The 18,723-nt window shown below is 40.7% G+C and overlaps 1 protein-coding gene across 10 annotated transcripts in view; it reads left to right on the top strand.

Annotated features, from left to right (window-relative positions):
- ALG9 (ALG9 alpha-1,2-mannosyltransferase) overlaps positions 1-18,723 on the top strand; it is a 104,971-nt gene that overhangs the window by 58,662 nt on the left and 27,586 nt on the right. For 8 of the 10 annotated variants that reach the window (XR_004627004.1, XR_004627005.1, XR_004627001.1 and 5 more), the window contains one exon: positions 6,644-6,774. The exons of the other annotated variants lie outside the window; for them this stretch is intronic. Coding sequence is in view for 2 of the 8 variants with exons in the window: in XM_034665738.1 (XP_034521629.1) it covers positions 6,644-6,774 (131 nt within the window). In the remaining 6 variants the exon portion in view is untranslated. The remainder of the gene's footprint in view (positions 1-6,643; positions 6,775-18,723) is intronic. 10 annotated transcript variants of the gene reach the window in all.

The raw sequence follows: 18,723 nt of genomic DNA, 5'->3' as shown, positions 1-18,723 counted from the left end.
GTATGGGTCACCCATCTAGTTTGTGGTGGAGCCCAGACCTGAATCTAGGTCTCCAACAGAGAGTTCCTTTTCTAATTGTCTAAATAAAATTTTTTTTCTAGCTTTACTGAGGTAAAATTAACACATAACGTTGTGTAAGTTTAAGGTATATAATGCGGTGATTTGATATATGTGTGCATTGTACAGTGATGACCAGAGTCAGGTGAGTTAGCACATCCATCACCTCACATAACCAAAAGTTACGTTTTTAAACAAAATCTTTGTTTTGAAAAAATATTTATTTGATAGAGCACAAGTAGGTAGAGCAGCAGACAGAGGGAGAGGAGAAGCAGCTCCCCGCTGAGCAGAGAGCCTGATGCGGGCTTGATCCCAGGACTCCTGGACCATGACCTGAACCGAAGACAGACGCTTAACTGACTGAGCCACCCAGGTGCCCTCCCCCCTTTTTCTTTCTTCCTTTTTTTATTTTTTTTCAAGTGTTGAGAACATTTAAGATCTGCTTTCTTAGACTTCAAATGTACAACAGTGTATTGGCTTTTTTTCCCTTTTTTTTTTTTTTTTAGAGAGAGAGTGAACCAGACAGGGTGGGGGGAGAGGGGAAGAGCCTCAAGAAGACTACCTGCTGAGTGTGGAGCCCAATGCAGGGCTTGATCTTACAACCCTGAGCCGAAATCAGGAGTTGGACACTTAACTGACTGAGCCACCCAGGCACCCCCACAACACCATGTTGTTAAAGATGGTTGTTATGCTGTTCTTGAGATCCTCCAAACTTAGTCATCCTGTAACTGAAATTTGTACCTTGTAACTTCTTTCCACTTCCCTCAGCCCCTGGTAACCACCATTACACCTGTTTCTGTGAGTTCAACTTTTTTAGATTCCCCGTGTAAGAGAGATCATTTACTATTTGTCTTTCTCTGTTGAACTTACTTCACTTAGCATAATGCCCTCAGGATTAATCCATGTTGTCATAGCAGGGTTTCCTCCTTTTTTATGGGTGAATAATATCCGTGTGTGTGTGTGTGTATGTATGCATATGCATGCATGTGCACGTGTGCATGTTATATACATATCACATTTCATCCATTGACAGACACTTAGGTTGCTTCTATGTCTTAGCTGTCGTGAATAATGCTGCGATGAATATGAGAGCGTAGATGTCTCTTTATGATAGTGACTTCACTTCCTTCAGATATATCCTCAAAAGTGGGATTGCTGGATCCTATGGTAATTCTCTTTTTAAGTTTTTGAGGAACTTCCTTACTGTTTTCCATAACGGCTGTACCAATTTACATTCCTACTAACAGTACACAAGAGTTCTTTTTTCTCCATAGCCTGGTCAATACTTGTTATTGCTTATCTTTTTGATAATAGCCATTCTAACAGATGTGAGATGAAGTGGTATCTCATTATGGTTTTGATTTGCATCTCCCTAATGATTGGTGACATCGAGCATCTTTTCATGTACCCGTTGGCTATTCATATATCTTCTTTGGAAAAGTGTCTATTCAGGTCTTTGGCCCATTTAAAATCAGATAATTTGTTTTTTTGCTGTTGAGTTATATAAGTTCCGTATATGTTTTGGGTGTTAACTCCTTATGAGTTACATGGTTTGCAAGTATTTTTTTTTTCCCATTCCATAGGTTGCCTTTTTATTTTGTTGATTGTTGGGGCTCCTTTTCTCTAAATCTCTTATTTCTTCTCTAATAAAGAACCTGCCCTTGGGGCTCCTGGGTGGCTCAGTTGGTTAAGCATCTGCCTACAGTTCAGATCATGATCCTGGGGTCCTGGGATTGAACCCTGCTTTGGGCTCCCTGCTTAACAGGGAGTCTGTTTCTCCTTCTCCCTCTGCCTCTCCCCACGGCTTGTGCACATGCTCTCTCAAATAAATAAATAAGATCTTAAAAAAAAAAATAAAAGAAACTGCCCTTGATCATACCTAACCATTTTCTGCTGGGAGCCTTTGTCCTTGTGTGTTTTAGTTGTTCATTAACTGCTTCCTGGAAAAAAAAAATCAGCAGCTGTTTCCCAAAAAGGATGAAGAAGTTACATATTTTTTTAAATGGATTGTTATCTCAATTAATATGATTTTGCCATGGTATCTTTCTAAAAACGTTAAGTGGAATTTGCATAGGGATGGTGTGATGAATGGAGCCAAGCTAACTGGTTTAGTTGTGTATTAGTTACTACCCAGATTTTTGGAAGACCATGTATCCAGAACCAAATCTAGATAATCAGACCTATAGAATGCCTGGCCAGAAAAGGACAGGCTGAGGTCAAGTATTGAAATGTCACAGAGGCCACCTAACCGAAGGAGGTCTTGGCATGAGACCATGGGAGTCTCTGCCTCTGGCTGCTTCTATTTGACTACAGAGGCATGGCGCTTACAAAGCTTTTAAAAACTTGTTTCATGTTTTTAAAATCCTTGGGAGCTACAGAGTGGGTGTTGAGACCAGAAAGTCTGCTTCCTGAAGTGTTTATGCAAAGAATCATTTTTAGAGTTATGTGGAATGGAATTGGGTCTGACGTCAATTCCCAGTGTGCTTTCTCTCCCCTGGAGGAATAGCCCATATGTAGAGACAGATGTGAGACTCAAGACTCTTACATATAAATGATGCTAGGAGAAAATGGGAACAGTACTGTGAGTTAGAGGAGGGGGTGAGGGATGACAAGAGTTTACTGCAGGCTAGAAATGAACAGGTTGTTCTTAAAAGCACTTTTTTTAAAAACTTTCAGTTATGTATAACCCAACTCCTAAATGTGCACAAAACACAAGTGTACGGTAATCAACAGTAATCAACAATAATCTTAGAGCCAGGTGCCTGTGTAAGCATCGCCAAGGTCCAATACGGGAGCATAGCTCCTACTCAGAACTCCCGCAGCAGCTCCTTCAGAGGGACTCAACTGACTTTTTATGGTGGTAATTTCCTTGCTTTTCTCTTTAGATTTACCACTTTTGTATGCGTTCATAAATGATTTAAATTAGTTTTGACTGTTTTTGAACGTCATATACATGGAATCATACTGCATTTTTTTTTGTGTCTTGATCTTTTCCCTCAACACTTTGTTAGTAGTAATCGCACGTGTTATTGCATAGAGCTGTAGTTTGTTCTGTTTGTTACTGGATAGTGTATCCCTGTGTGACTGTACCACGGTGTATTATTTTACTGTTGATGGATGTTTGCTTGTTTCCAGGCTGGGCCAACTGCAGGTAAAGCCATGTTGAACATTCTTGAATTGTCTTTTGGTGCATGTATTTCTGTTGGATATATATTAGCTTGAACCACAGTGAAATTACCAATTTTGTGGATTAAACAGTGAAATATTAATTTCATATGGTTCGGTCTAAAACCTGGGGGTACAAATGTTGGATCATAGCAAATGTATATGTTCAATTTTTTAGAAATAGTTTTCTAAAAATCTTGTACCAATCTAATCTGTTAACAATGAATAGAGTTGCTCTACATTCTGGCCAACACTTGGTATTATAAATTTTCATTGTGATTTTGGTTTGCATTTCCTTGGTCACTAAAGAGGTCAAGCACTTGTTCATTTGTTTTTGGCCATTTAGATTTCTAAGAAGTATCTGTTAAAGTCATTTGCCCAGTTTTCTATTGGGTGGTCTGTCTTTGTCTTGTTGACTAGCAGGTGTTCTTTACATATTCTAGATATGAATCCTTGATGGTTAAATATGTTACATATTTCTTTTGCCAATCAGTGGCTCATCTCTTCACTCTCATAAGGGTGTCTTTGATGAATAGGTATTTTAATGTAGTCAAATTTATTCTTTTTTGTTGTTGTTGTAGTTAATGCTTTTTGTGTCTTGTCTAAAAAGACTTCTACCGTACGTTGAAGATCTTCTCTGGTGTTATCTTTCAAGAGCGTTGTAATTTTGCCTTTTTCATTTAGTTCTGTAATCCATATGAAGTTGATTTTTGTGAGTAGAGTGAGGTTGAGGTCCAGTTTTTACCCCAGTGGACCAGTCAGTGAAGAGCCCATCCTCTCCCCACTGACCTGAGGTGTCACTCTGTCATAAATCAGGGTCCATGTTGCCTGCATCCATTCTAGCTAGACTCTGTTCTCTTCATTAGTGTCTCAGTCTGTTTCTGCACTAACCACCTCTTGTCTCAACTACTCTAAATTTATAGCAAGCAAGCCCACAACCTTGCTTTTCTTTCCTGACGGTGCTTTGGCTGTCCTTGTCCTTGTACATTTCCATATACATTTTGAAAATAGCTTATCAAGTTTCACCAAAAAAGTCTGATGGAATTTTTGAGATTGCATTTACTATGTTGATCAGTTTATTTAGACATTACATCTTTATAACAGTGCCTGTTTAGGAATAAAGTTTATCTCTCCATTTAATACTATATTGTCAAAAATTTTTTTGAAATTAAAATTCACCATTTCAACAAATTTTTATTGTGATAAAATTTACCACTTTAACCATTTTTAGAATACAGTTCAGTGGTATTAAGCACATTCATACTGTTGTATAACCATCTGCACTCTGTATCTCTAGACCTTTTTAATCATCTCAAACTGAAAGTTGGTTCTCATTAGATAGTTTTTTAATCCATTCTTCCATGATGGACTTTTGGCTTTTCACCTTTTGTCTGTTGTGAACAATGCTGCTGTGAACATTGGGATACAAATACCTGTTTCAAGTCCCTGCTTTCAATTCTTTTGGGTATATACCTAGACATGGAGTTGCTTGATTTTAGGGTAAGCAATGATTTTAAAGTGCACTATTCAGTGGTGTTTAGTATATTCATACGGTTGTGAGGCCATAACCACTATCTAATTTCAGAACATTTTTATCCTCCTCCACCCCTCACCCTAGGAAAACCCCACACCCCTTAAGCAGTCACTTCCCCAGTCCGTAGCAACCACTAATCTGCTTTCTGTCTCAGTGGATTTATCTGTTCTGGACAGACATTTACATTTCATATAAATGGAGTCAAACCACATGTGGTCTTTTGTGGCTGGCTTCTTTCACTTAGCCTCATGTTTTCAAGGTTCATCCGTGTTATACGATGTATCCTTTTTAAGATTGAATAATAATATTTCATTGCATGTATTTACCACATTTTAATTATATGAATATACCACATTATAAATTGATCAGTTGACAGACATTTGTCAATAAAATTCCATAATTTTTTAGAGAGGACTTTCCCATATTTTTGTTAGATTTATTCCCAGGCATACATTTTCAAATTCTTGTGAATTATGTTTTATAATATAACTTGAAAATACATAATTTTAAAGAATAAAAGCACTTTCTATATTGTCTGTTGTTCTGTAGGAATATATGACATTTATTTTTACATCCTGTAAGTCTAAAGTTTGCTAAACTCTCTGAATTCCAAAAATTTATTGGGCAACCAGATTTTGTATATACCAGTCATGTCATTGTGATGAATGAGTTTTTTTATCTCTTTCCATTTCTGTCATTTCTTTCTCTTACCTTACCCTGCTGACTGAAATCTCTAGTACAATGTTGAATAGAGTAGTGATAAAAAGTCTTGACTGATTCCTGATCCCAAGGGAAAAACTTGAAATCCTTTACCATTAAATACGAGATTTGCTGTAGGTCTATTCATGTTTCCGATGGCCTTTATCTTATCTGATACCTGGCATTCTAAGAGGACTCTTTATTAATTTTAATTGTAAGGAACATTGAGATGAGCTCCTGAGAGCACTTTCCCTCTGATTCAGTCATTTGGGGCAGTCTTGATATGACTTTTGAAGTCACACTGAGTTGGGTCCAGATCTGGCTCTGTCATATACTTGTAATTTTGGTTAGGACTATGCATTTTTTTGGTTGGAAAGGAACTATTTAATAACAGAAGTATCCTACGGATTTTGTAGCACGTTCCATTGAATTAATCAGTTTTGTGAGAAGCACAGCACTGATAGAGTTTTAAATGAAATGTATTAATATTCTCTTATGATTACCTCTGATGCTCTGATGTATCCATGTTGTAAGCAACTGGATGATACAGTTTTGCTAATAGTTACCATATATTTTTTGTAATCTTCTCCATTCTTACAGTTCTGATATCTCAGTTGTACTGATCTTTTGCTGCAGTGGCAGTTCCCATGTCTCTGTCAGGTCTCTTGAATTTTTGAAGGAGATGATGAGTGTGATACTGCTATATCACTTATGAGGTGTAGGGTAACCTCACATGGCTCTGTCAGCAGAGACAGGACTTACTCACACATTAGCATATGTGGTTAGGTGATGCCCTTTCAGTCTCTGAGATAAGAGGTGGTAGATTGGAAGGGAAGGGAATAATAGCAGAAGAAGAGAGTTTTTTGAGTAGGTTGTGGACTTATGCTAGCTTCAGAAGTGTCTGTGAGGCCAGAGGAACTTAATACCTGAACTAGAGTCAGAACTCCCAAAGCTTACATGTGTATTTGGCTAGATGGGTACATGTCTGTCTCCTGTAACTGGGAGCCTAATTAGTACCCCAGCACCCAACACTTCTCTGAGGGGAGAAAGCACAGGTAATATTGTCCAAGGACTTGGAGGTTTGTGTTTCTGAAACGCTGTGGGAGTTTTTAGGATTGTAATTGATGTTCTTTATCCTGAAAGGACCTTTGCAATTACTGATGAAGTGCTGGCCTTTCTCCATTGCAGATTGACATCAGTAAATGCCATTATTTAGTGGATTTGGACACCATGAGAGAAACACCCCGGGAGCCGAAATACTCATCAAATAGAGAAGAATGGATCAGCTTGGCCTACAGACCCTTCCTTGATGCTTCTAGGTATGTAGCTAGAGATGTGCTAGGACTAGTAAGGGTGAAAATTAGAATCTTGGTTGAATAACTTCCAGTCCTGGGCTGACTGTAATAGCCATCATTTCCTTTGATTTTCATTTGGGCCCAAACACATCTTCTGTTCTTGTCCAGTGTCCTGAGAAATCTAAAAGAGTGCTCTCTTTTTCTAGGCACTGAATGCAAAGTTCACTCAGGTATCATCCAAATAAAAGAATCTAACTAAAACAGATCCACTGGAGGCAATGCAAATAAGTGTTTGACATGGATTACTTTTGGCAATCAACTTCAACTGTCCTACTGAGAGTATTATAACACTGTTAGGAAGATTGTGTCCTTAAAGGAGCTGGAATTTCATATCCATTATTTTTAGGAACAAGGCTCAGTCAAGGAAGGGACAGGCCTTACTTGATCTTAAATAGAGGGACCAAAAAGACCAGGGCTTGTCTGGCTCTTGAGAAGGGCCTGAGAACTAATGACAAGAGAGGAGTCAGGACCCTCAGGTGAAGGAGTAATGGGGTTGAGTTGGAGGAGTCAAGTTATTTGTGGGTAGAGGTCCAGGGAGGCCTGGGGATCAGAGTCCAGACAGAGCGAAAGGTAGAGGATCAGGTCCTGAGAGGCAGGTCTAGGACTCAGAAACAGGGAAGAAGATGTTTTTAGGAGGAGGGAGTGCTCAGAAGCTGCTGATAAATAAAGTTGAATAAGAACAACTGTTCATTGGGTTAGGCAGTTGATAAAAGCAATTTCGGTGGAGTGGTAGGGGCATGGCGATTTGAGAGATGAGGGGGATGAGAGCAAAAGTGGAATTGGAGATGGCAAATATAGAGAAGTCTTCTGAAGAGTTTTGCTCTGAAGGGAAGCAGAGAAATAGAGCCATAGCTGGTAGTGGGTACTGTAGGGAAAGTGATGATAAGATTTTGTCCTTTAAGTCTTTTTTTAATTGTGGTAGTATCTATACAATATACATATACATATATGTGTGTGTGTGTGTATAATATATATATATGAGAGATATATATATATATATCATAGAATTTGCCATTTTATGGGTCCCTTGGTGGCTCAGTCAGTTGAGTGTCTGCCTTCGGTTTGGGTCGTGATCCCAGGGTCCTGGGTTTGAGCCCCATGTTGGGTTCCCTACTTGGTGGGGAGTCTGCTTCTCCCTCTCTTGCTCCCCCTGCTTGTGTGCATGCGTACTCTCAATCTTTCTCTGTCAAATAAATAAAATCTTAAAAAGAATTTGCCATTTTAACTATCTTAAGTGTACAGTTCAGTGGCATTAATTATATTTAGTGTTAATGCAATTGTTACCATTATCTTTTTAAAAAATTACCATATACATTTTGTAAGTTTAAGGTGTACACATATTGGTTTGATATGTTCATGTATTGCCATATGATTACGACAGTAGCATCAGCTAACACCTTTATCATGTCACAGATTCATTATTTCTTGTTTCTGTTGAGAATGCCATTATCTTTTATCTATTTCAATAACAATCATGTTTGTGTACTGAAGGAAATGATCTCTTAGCTGAAAACTGATCATGTAGGAAAAAGGAAGGAATTGCTGGAGCAGTGCCCTTGAGGTGGGTGAGAGGAAATGTACCTGTGAGTAGAGGAGATGTTTTGGCTAGACGGGAAGTAGCTAGATCATCTCTCTGCAGTGATGAAGAGGTCCTGGATCTGCACTGTCCAATGCAGGAGCACGAGCCGCATGTAGCTATTGAGCATTTGAAATGTGACTACTGTGCATGAGGAACTGAATTTTAATTTTATTTAATCTTAATTTAAATAGCCACACATACCTGCTAGATAGAGCAGAATAGGAACCAGCAGCAGGTCGGTGTGATAATGGATGTCTGGAAGTTCTCCTCTCATGGCCTCTGTTTTCTCAGTGAAGCAGGAAGTAGGATTCTCAGATGAGAAGGGACTATTTGGGGATGAGGTGTTGGAGAATTGAGGAGAGAGAAATAATTGAGAGTAGGAGACAAAAGGAGCTCGACAAATACGGTATGATTGGAAGACAGGATCAAGAACCTACCTGAGTTTTAAGTAGGGCCAGTGTGGTTGCTTTTTTCTTCTCCAGCTATAGAGATAGCCACAGTGCTGAATCACAGAACAGGTGAATTTAACCAGAGTTGCTTTTTAAATTTTTTAAAACAAATTCATAGAAGTATAATTTACATACCATGGAATCCACCCATTTTAAGTATACAATTCAATAATTATTAGTAGATTTACCAAGTTGTGTGTATATAAATGGAATTATATAACGTGGGGGTTCTGTTTCTGGTTTCTTTCACTTCACATGTTTTGGAGGTTCATTCACGTTATAGCGTGTATCAGTCAGTGTCCTTTTTTGTTGTTGAGTACTATTCCATTGTATGGATATAAGCATTTTGTTTACCTCTCCCCCAGTTGATGGATACTTGGGTTATCTCTACTTTTTGGCGATTGTGAATAATGCTGCTACGAACATTTATGCACCCATTTTTGTGTGCAGGGTTGGCTTTAGGCCAAGAAAGTTCAACAAAGCATGAAGGGGGCAAGGGAGTTGTTTATGGAGGAGAGTGGTCATGGCCGTAAGTTGGGTGAGGAGAGGTGGGGGGGGCACTGAGGGAGTGGAGGGCCACAAGAAGTGGTGGAATGGTGGATTGATAGTCACACGTGGTCAGATTGGACCGGTAATAGGAGAGAGCTGCAGGTGAAGCAGCGGTGATGGTGTGAAGCTCTCTGCATCACACATGTTCTTAGTTATTGTTATTTGGTACAGTACTTGGGGTAGGTCACTCCTGGGCCTTCTATTTTGAGTTGAGAAAACTGTGACAACATGAGACTTGGCCCTGGGAAGATCTCCAGTCTGACGGGACAGCAGATCCCGAGCAACCTTCCTGTTAGCAAAGGAAAACTGAGTGGTTCACAAATACTGACATTGACTGCAGAATAAACTCTGTTAATAGCAAATGGGGCAAGGGAGTAATTTTAAGGTGACTTTTTTTCCCCCTTTTGGTTTTGAGGGGTTGAAATGAGAAGGGCTGCCCATCTACCCATTTCCCCTTTTGGCGGCCCCCTAGAACCGCAGCTTGTGCACGTAAACAGAGCCTTCGGGACAAGGCAAAGAAGCATGCTTGTACAGTTCCTATGTGAGAATTTGAAAGCTCTTGAGGAAAGAGCAGAAGGTATTGGTCACCTTCCCACTTGCCTTGCGGTGAGCAGAGAGTGACGGGAGATCCTTGTACAGCCACACGAGTGTGGTGCCTCCTCTGTGTTCAGTCTCCTCTGCCATCCTTTCCAGAGATGCTGCTTGCTGGTCCCCACTGAGCCTTCTGCTTCCCCAACAAGCTAGAGATGTTAAGGCCAGAAATAAAGCATAATGGGCTCAATGTGGTCAACATTTATCGAGCATCTTCTACATCTAAGACTTTAGACTGTGTGCAGACAAGACCACTGCCTAGGGGAGTTTGTGCTATATCTGGGGAGAAACACCGTCTGGGGAGGTGCTATCGAAGCACAGGAGGAATGGGGCAATTCCAAAAAGGCTAAGATGGGAGGGGCCGAGGAAAATCCCAAGAGGAGGTGACATCAGAGGATTGCATTGGTGATCGCGTGGGAGGTGGAGTGAAAGGAGGGAAAGTTGGAGGCATAGAAACAAGTTAGGAGATGATTCTGTTGGCTAGATGAGAGGCAGTGAGAGAGTGAACTCAGCTGCAGAGGAGGGGTAGACTCAGGAGATGCAGTGTGTCAGGAAGATCCGGCCAGAATTTCTCTGGAATCCCACGACTTTCACAGTGGCCTGTATCAAGCTTTTAACATTCTCCTTTGCTGTATCAGAAGTGTTGTGGATTGCTTTCTCTAGCAGGACTGGTCCCTGAGCAGAAGCTTTTGCAAGTTTGAGCAGAACTTCCTGGAGCAAAGGACCCTAAACTTACCTCATTTTATGTCCTGTTTGTCCTGTTGGTCCCCACTGCTGCTTCATTTCCCCTCCGCCCTCTCTGTATACCTCTAGTGCAGGGGGAGGGAGGGAGGTTAGTGGAGAATGCTTTCAGAGGTTTTTCACTTCCTGTAAATTTTACTCGTTTCCCATAAATTGGCATTCTCTTCATGACCATATGCTGAGAAAGAAAAAATCTGCTGGTTTAAGAACAGTTCACTGGAAGGTGTACAGAGTACAGAGAAGAGAGCAAGGGGTCAGAAGATGCGTGCATTGAATCCTGGCAACTTGCTGGTTATTCTTCTCTGCTTCCCAGATTTCCACACTAGAACAGAGATAATATTTTATCTACTTCATGGGAATGTTGTAAGGATTCAATGAGAGTGGAAATATGAAGGTGTTTTTAAATTCTAAAACATTGTATAAATGTCAGGCTTTTCAATTAATTAGCAGGCAGCCTAGGGTTCCAAAATTATGCTGAGTTTCTTTGCCTTCCTCAGCATTTCCTAGTATATATCGATGTAGCTGCAAGAACAGTGGAATTCCACAGCCCAGTCTTGCCACAGCAGTTTGTAGCTGTCAGCACCGTGACATCTCATGTTGTGGACTTGGGTTGGTTAAGTTGGATGTACTGTCAGAGGCTGTGTACCTCAGAGATACCACTCTGAGGTGGTGCATGAAATGCTCTTGGGAGCTTGACTCTGGAATGCCTTCCAACCTATTGACTGGGGTTGTCGCATTTTCTGTCTTCTTGAGACAGTGGTTTTTCAACTTCAGCAATTTCTCTAACGGAGAAATATGGTACCATCTGCACGAGATGGTCGCTCATTCTTAGACCCTAGACTGGATGGAGCTGCAGCCCTAATTACTCTCAAGCTCCTTCTGAGGAAAGGAGAAGGTTTTAATAAGCCCATGACATGATCTTTTAGAAATGGAAGCCGGGGGCGCCTGGGTGGCACAGCAGTTAAATGTCTGCCTTCGGCTCAGGGCGTGATCCCGGCGTTATGGGATTGAGCCCCACATCAGGCTCTTCCGCTATGANAAGGCCCTAAAACTTAAATCTGCTTCCTTAATAGTTCACTTTGAGGTGATTTTTTTCTCTATTCCATTATCTATCTGTCTGTCTATCCATCTGACATGCATCCAATCAGATATTTTTTTTGAGTACTGCCAGGCACTGTGATGGATCTTAGGTATATAGTGATGAACAGTGCACACAAATTCCTTGTCTGCTTGGACCTTGGCATTAAACAAATAAGCATACCAATCAATATATAATTACCATCTGCGTTGGGTGCTTTAAAGGAAAAGTACAGGGTGCTGTGAGAGAAGGGAGTCAGCAGTAGGAGGCACCTGGAGTCTTAGATCTCAGAGCCAGCTGGTTAGGCAGGTTTGAAAATCAGAAGATATTATGTCCTTGTCACGTAGCTGGATTTTTTAAAGGATGTAAAAGAAGTAATTAGACACAGATTTTTGCCCTTAAATAACTTATAACTTGTGTGGTCACACATGCAAAAAACAATTTGAAAATAATATTAAGACCATAGGAGGTGCCAGGTTGTGTGCTAGAACTTCCAAGAAAGGAGAGATCTGTGGAGGTCAGGGTATACTGAGAAGCTTCTTGAAGGATATGGCTCTTGAGCTGAGGCATAGAGGAAAAGGATTTGTACCGGTGATAGAGAGGGCAGAATCACGTAGATAATTAAAGGAGAAAAAATCATGAGCACAAGTGGAAACATAAAAAGAAGCCCTTTGGATGAGGTCCCTGAGGGTTAGTCAAAAATTTAATTTACCTCTTTCACTGGCTTAAATTGGCTTTTAGGTAAAGTGATCTGTAAGAGATCATCCAAATCAGAGTGCTTTTGGAAATAAAAAGGAGCCCTGTCCTGGGCAAATCAAGATGTGTGGTCACCCTGCTTCAGTGTGACCAGAATACAGGGGCTTGCCCCAAAAGCAGGACGGAGGAATGGAGCATGTATGGTTCCTTTGCCTTGCAATCCGTGTTGACGTATGGATTTGCCCATAGCTTACTTGATTTAATTTGCTGACATTCCTTGGTATTGTAGCCTAGGTTGGGTCTCTGCTGTCTGAAAGGGAAGCAACCTGGATAGTTTGAATACTAAAAATATCCTACTCAGTGCAGACTCAACTCCAGGAGAAAGCAGCCTAAAGATTATTAGAACAAAAATAATCTTCATTCGTCAGTAATTGTGACTGGTACAAATTTAGCAATTCTGAGTATCTGTGAATACAGGAAAAGGCTTGTTTTCTGTTGAAATTGTTGGAAGACAAGCAAGGCCTCTACTGTTAGGCCAGTGGAGCATGACTCTGTAAACAGGGCTAAATGCAGTTAGCCCATTTGGGTGAATGGCAACCCCAAAGTACATTCATTCTTTTCCCATAGACTGTTTCTCTGCATTATGAGAGGCCTAGAGAACCAGAACCCCTTAGTCCGGGACAGGACCCAGGCAGAAGATCTTACAATCTTCTGGTCTCCCCTTGTACACAGCTGGTGCCAAAGCCGTGCCTTCCTCTCCCTGAGTTTGCCACGTCAGTGTCTGACTAACTTTATAAAGCTTTCTCTGACTCCCAGGATATGGGGTCTAAACTAGTTAGCAATATCACTTTTTATTTTTTTTTTTTATTTTTTTTTTTTTTTTATAATTAATTTTATTTTATTATATTATGTTAATCACCATACAGTACATCCCCTGATTCTGATGTAAAGTTTGATGCTTCATTAGTTGCGTATAACACCCAGTGCACCATGCAATACGTGCAGCAATATCACTTTTTAAACCAGACACATTTGTTACTCTATGGCCGTCTCATATTACATACCTTCTTTGAAGCATGATATAATTGCTGCTTGTATAAAATAGCTCGATATGTGGGTGGGTGTAATGCCTACTCCGATTCCCCAGAGTGGAGTGAAGGGAGAGTGTTGCAATCAATTGCTAGCTCAATGGTGGGTTCCTTCCTAAGTGTGGTGAGAATGTTGGGCTGTAGGAGTCTGGTGTGGGAAATGCCTCTCTAGGACGTTGGAGTTGGCCTCCTGAGCACCAGGGCCTGTTTGGAGCTTTGGAATCAAGTTGGGAGGCCCTGCCTGGGAGGCCCTGCTTCACACAGCCGCTCTCCGCCCACGCTTTCCTCCCTCGGTATAGGTCCCTTTTGTCTGGCTAGCTTTGCTTTCACCTTTGGTTTTTGGATTGTGAGATTTCCTTCTTCCTTATTTTGGACACGTTAGCCTCCTCTAACTGAATTTTAGGCTTGCCTGATGAGGAACTTGAGATAATTTGGAGAGCCTTACACAGGGGAGGATTTCAAAGCCCCGCAAGTTTATAGTTACAGGTGAAGAGTACATGCAAGTAAGTAGTTAAAAGTTCTTGCCTTCTGCTGGCATGGTAGGAGAGGGACCTTCTCCAGTTAGAGGGCCTCGACAGCCGCAAGATCGGGACTGTGCTGACAGCACCTGTCCCCGGTGTTCTTTCAGTGCCCAACACAGGATTCTCAGTGGCCCCTGAGCTTTATCTGCTGTGGAGATTTTTTACTGAGACCATGACTCTTCTTTTAGCCTCCAAGAAGAAGTGAATCCCGCAGCGGTGAGGCCTAAGGAGTCTGGCACCTGTATCCATTTTGGTCCTTGTGGTCTGGTTGATGGCAGCCATTGTGTCCTCAGCGCCTAACCCCAGCATAAGCAGGATTGTTTATTTCTGGAAGAGAAGAAGAAGATCATAGAGAATCACTGTAAAGAGCAAATTAGTTGGGATCTTTTGTTCTAGTTATTGTGGTAGAACAAATCATCCCCAACTTAGCAATATAAAAGAATATCAATTATTATTCTTTTCTCTTATGGTTCTGGAGGTTGACTGGGCTCAGCCAGACAGTTCTTCAGCTACGCAGGGTTCTTCATGCGTTGGCCGTCAGATGGTGGTTGGGACTGGAGGCATTGCAAAGGCTTTCTCACATATCTAGCAGTTGATGCTGGCTGTTGGCCAGAACACGTACACATGGCTTCACCACGTGGCCTCTGCTTCCTCACAGCATGGTGGCTGGCTTTCAAAAGCTAGTATCTCAAAAGCTATGAAGTTTTTTTATGACCGAGCCTTGGAATTCATTCAGTGTCTCATTCTTGTCTCATTCTGTTCATTGAAAGCAAGCCACTCGAATAACCCATGTTCAAGGGGAGAGAAATTAGACTTTCCTTGTTGATGGGAGGAATGTCAAAGAATTATGGATGTGTTTTAAAATCATCACAGCTCTTTTGATGCCATTCTTCATCCAAATTGGATAATTTTTGAAATTTTACTTTTTAAAGGCGATTTCTAGCAGAAGAGACATATGGTGCACAAAATAGTCCAGCAGGCTGTTCATCTGCAGCTTTTTGCTACCCAGGTGGGAAGGGAGACTACACCCTATGGCAGTGTTTGGTTGCAGGCCAACGGTTTGACATGCTTTAGATGGTGTTCTTGTTCTTTGGGTAGAATTGGTTCTCCCTCCTAATCAGTAATTGAAGTGCTCTTGTCTTTTCCCTACACATCAATCATGGTGGTACCTCCAGCTCCTTCATCTCTGCCAAGAATACTGAGAAATTGTAAGGAAGAAAGAGATCAGAGTTTCTGAACTTTTGTAATTCTTTACAGCTCATTATTCTCACTACTTTGTGTCTTTATCAGTTCTTGATCTCACCGCCCCCACCTCCCTTTTTTAAAAAAAATCTTCTCCCAGATACTTTGCCTGAGACCTTTCATCGGGCAGAGCTATCCCAGGCTAGATTTGGCTTCAAAACACATTGACATTTTGCTCGTTGGAGTCTTCAACTGCTTAATCATTGAGATCTGCTGACATTTTAAGAAGAACAAACTTTTGTTTTTCTGAAGCTCAGAGAGTGTGCTTCCCGTTGTTTTGAAATTAGTTTTCTATAAAGAGACTATGTACAGACCATCTGTGCTCCAAGTCCATGCTATGGAGACTCTTAGGTTTGAAGAGTGTATACAGTCTTTTAGGACTGCCCCTGCTTTTAGCTAGCTTACACCAAGCAGCTGGCATCATCAGAGGTCTTTATTCTAAGTTCCTCGAGAGTTAGAAACCTCAACTCTTCTTGAATCTCTACAACACCTAGCACATTCTAAGGTCTCAGAAAATATTTATCAATTATTTGACGTATTTCATGTTTTGTTTTGTTTTTTAGTATAGACACACAATGTTACATTAGTTTCAGGTGTACAACATAGTGTTTCCACAAGTTTATGCTGCTTTGACTACAGTATAGCTGCCACCTGTCACTGTACATCACTATTACAGTATCATTGATAATATTTCTTATTCTGTGCCTTTTATTCCCATGACTTACTTATTCCATAACTGGAATCTTGTATCTCCCACCCCTTCACACATTTTGCCCATCTGCTACCCACCTCCCCTCTGGCACCCATGTTTGTTCTTTATAGGTCTGATTCTACTTTTTGTTATTCATTTGTTTTATTTTTTAGATTCCACATATGAATGAAATCATATGGTATTTGTCTTTCTCACTCTGACTTACTCACTTAGCATAATACCCTCTGGGTCCATTCATGTTGTCTCAAGTGGCACAGTCTCATCCCTTTTTATGGCTGTGTAGTATATTCCATTGTGTGTGTGTGTGTGTGTGTACCACATCTTTTTTTTTAAAGTAAGTTTTTAATTTTAATTCCAGTATAGTTAACATACAGTTAAATTACTTTCAGCTGCACAATATGATTGTGATAAAGTAATTCTGTACATTACTGAGTGCTCCTGATGATAACTGCATTCTTAACCCCCTTCCCGGTCATCCCCCTCCCCCCTCCCCTCTGGTAACTATCAATTTGTTCTCTATAGCTGAGAGTCTGTTTTTTGGGTTCTCTTTTTCCTTTGTTCATTTGTTTCTTAACTTCCACATATGAACGAAATCATGCAGTATTTGTCTTTCTCTAACTTATTTCGCTTAGCATTATACTCTCTAGTTCAATCCAATCTTTTTGCAAATGGCATGATTCATTTTTATGGCTGAGTAATATTCCATTGTATATGTATCCACCACCTCTTCTTTATCCAGTTATCTATTGATGGACACTTGGGCTGCTTCCATATCTTGGCTATTGTAAATAATGCTGCAATAAATGTAGGAGTGCGTATATCTTTTTGAATTAGTGTTTTCATTTTCTTTTGGTAAATACCATAGTGGAATTATTGGATCATATGATTTTTTTTTTAAGATTTTATTTATTTATTTGACAGAGACAGCCAGCGAGAGAGGGAACACAAGCAGGGGGAGTGGGAGAGGAAGAAGCAGGCCCCTAGTGGAGAAGCCTCATGTGGGGCTTGATCCCAGAATGCTGGGATCACGCCCTGAGCCAAAGGCAGACGCTTAACGACTGCGCCACCCAGGCGCCCCTGGATCATATGATATTTTTATTTTTAATTTTTTGAGGAACCTCCATACTGTGTGGTTCTACTAGTTTGCATTTCCACCAATGGTGCACAAAGGCTCTTTTTTCTCCACATCCTCGCCAACACTTGCTATTCCTTGTGTTTGTGATTTGGGCCATTCTGACAGGTATGAGGTGATACCTCCCTGTGGTTTTGATTTGCATTTCCCTGATGATGCGTGATGTTGAGCATCTTTTCATGTGTCTGTTGGCCATCTGTGTGTCTTTTTTGGAAAATGCCTAGTCAGGTCCTCTGCCCATTTTTAAAAAAACTTTTTATTATGTTAGTCACCATACAGTACATCCTTAGTTTTTGACGTAGTGTTCCATGATTCATTGTTTGCATATAACACCCAGTGCTCCGCAATACGTGTCCTCCTTAATACCCATCACTGGCCTATCCCAATCCCCCACCCCCCTCCCCTCTGAAGCCCTCAGTTTGTTTCCCAGAGTCCATAGTATCTTGTGGTTCATTCCCCCTTCTGATTACTCCCTCTTCATTCTTCCCTCCCTTCTTCTACCGATCTCCCTGCTATTTCTTATGTTCCATAAATGAGTGAAACCATATAATTGTCTTTCTCTGCTTGACTTATTTCACTTAGCATAATCTCCTCCAGTCCCGTCCATGTTGCTGCAAATGTTGGGTAATCTTTCTTTCTGATGGGTGAGTAATATTCCATTGTATATATGGACCACATCATCTTTATCCATTCATCTGTTGAAGGGCATCTCGGCTCCTTCCACAATTTAGCTATTGGGAACAATGCTGCTATGAACATTGGGTTGCATATGGCCCTTCTTTTCATTGTGTCGGTATCTTTGGGGTAAATACCCAGTAGTGCAGTTGCTGGGTTATAGGGTAGCTCTATTTTTAACTTTTTGAGGGACCTCCACACTGTTTTCCAAAGTGGCTATACCAACTTGCATTCCCACCAACAGTGTAAGAGGGTTCCCCTTTCTCCACATCCTCTCCAACATTTGTTGTTTCCTGTCTTGTCCATTTTTGCTATTCTAACTAGCGTAAGGTGGTATCTCAGTGTGGTTTTGATTTGAATTTCCCTGATGGCTAATGATTTTGAACGTTTTTTCATGTGTCTGTTAGCCATTTGTATGTCTTCATTGGGAAAGTGTCTCTTCATATCTTCTTTTTTTTTATGGTTTTGCTACGTGTTTTATTTATTTCTATTTTTTTAATATTTTTTTATTATGTTAGTCACCATACAGTACATCCCTGGTATTTGTTGTAAAGTTCCATGATTCATTAGTTGCGTATAACACCCAGTGCACCATGCAATACGTGCCCTCCTTACTACCCATCACCAGCCTATCCCATTCCCCCCCGCCGAAGCCTTCTGTCCTTTTTTTTAATTTGATTATTTGTTTCTCGTGTATTGAGTTTGAGAAGGCCTTTATAGATCTTGGATACCAGTCTTTTATCTGTAGTGTCATTTGTTAATATCTTCTCCCATTCCATGGGCTGCGTCTTAGTTTTTTTGACTGTTTCCTTGGCTGTGCAGAAGCTTTTTATCTTGATGAAGTCCCACAAGTTCATTTT

Source organism: Ailuropoda melanoleuca, chromosome 8, assembly GCF_002007445.2.
Source record: "Ailuropoda melanoleuca isolate Jingjing chromosome 8, ASM200744v2, whole genome shotgun sequence".
NCBI classification, from domain to species: Eukaryota; Metazoa; Chordata; class Mammalia; order Carnivora; family Ursidae; genus Ailuropoda; species Ailuropoda melanoleuca.
This window is presented reverse-complemented; position numbering and strand designations above follow the sequence as displayed.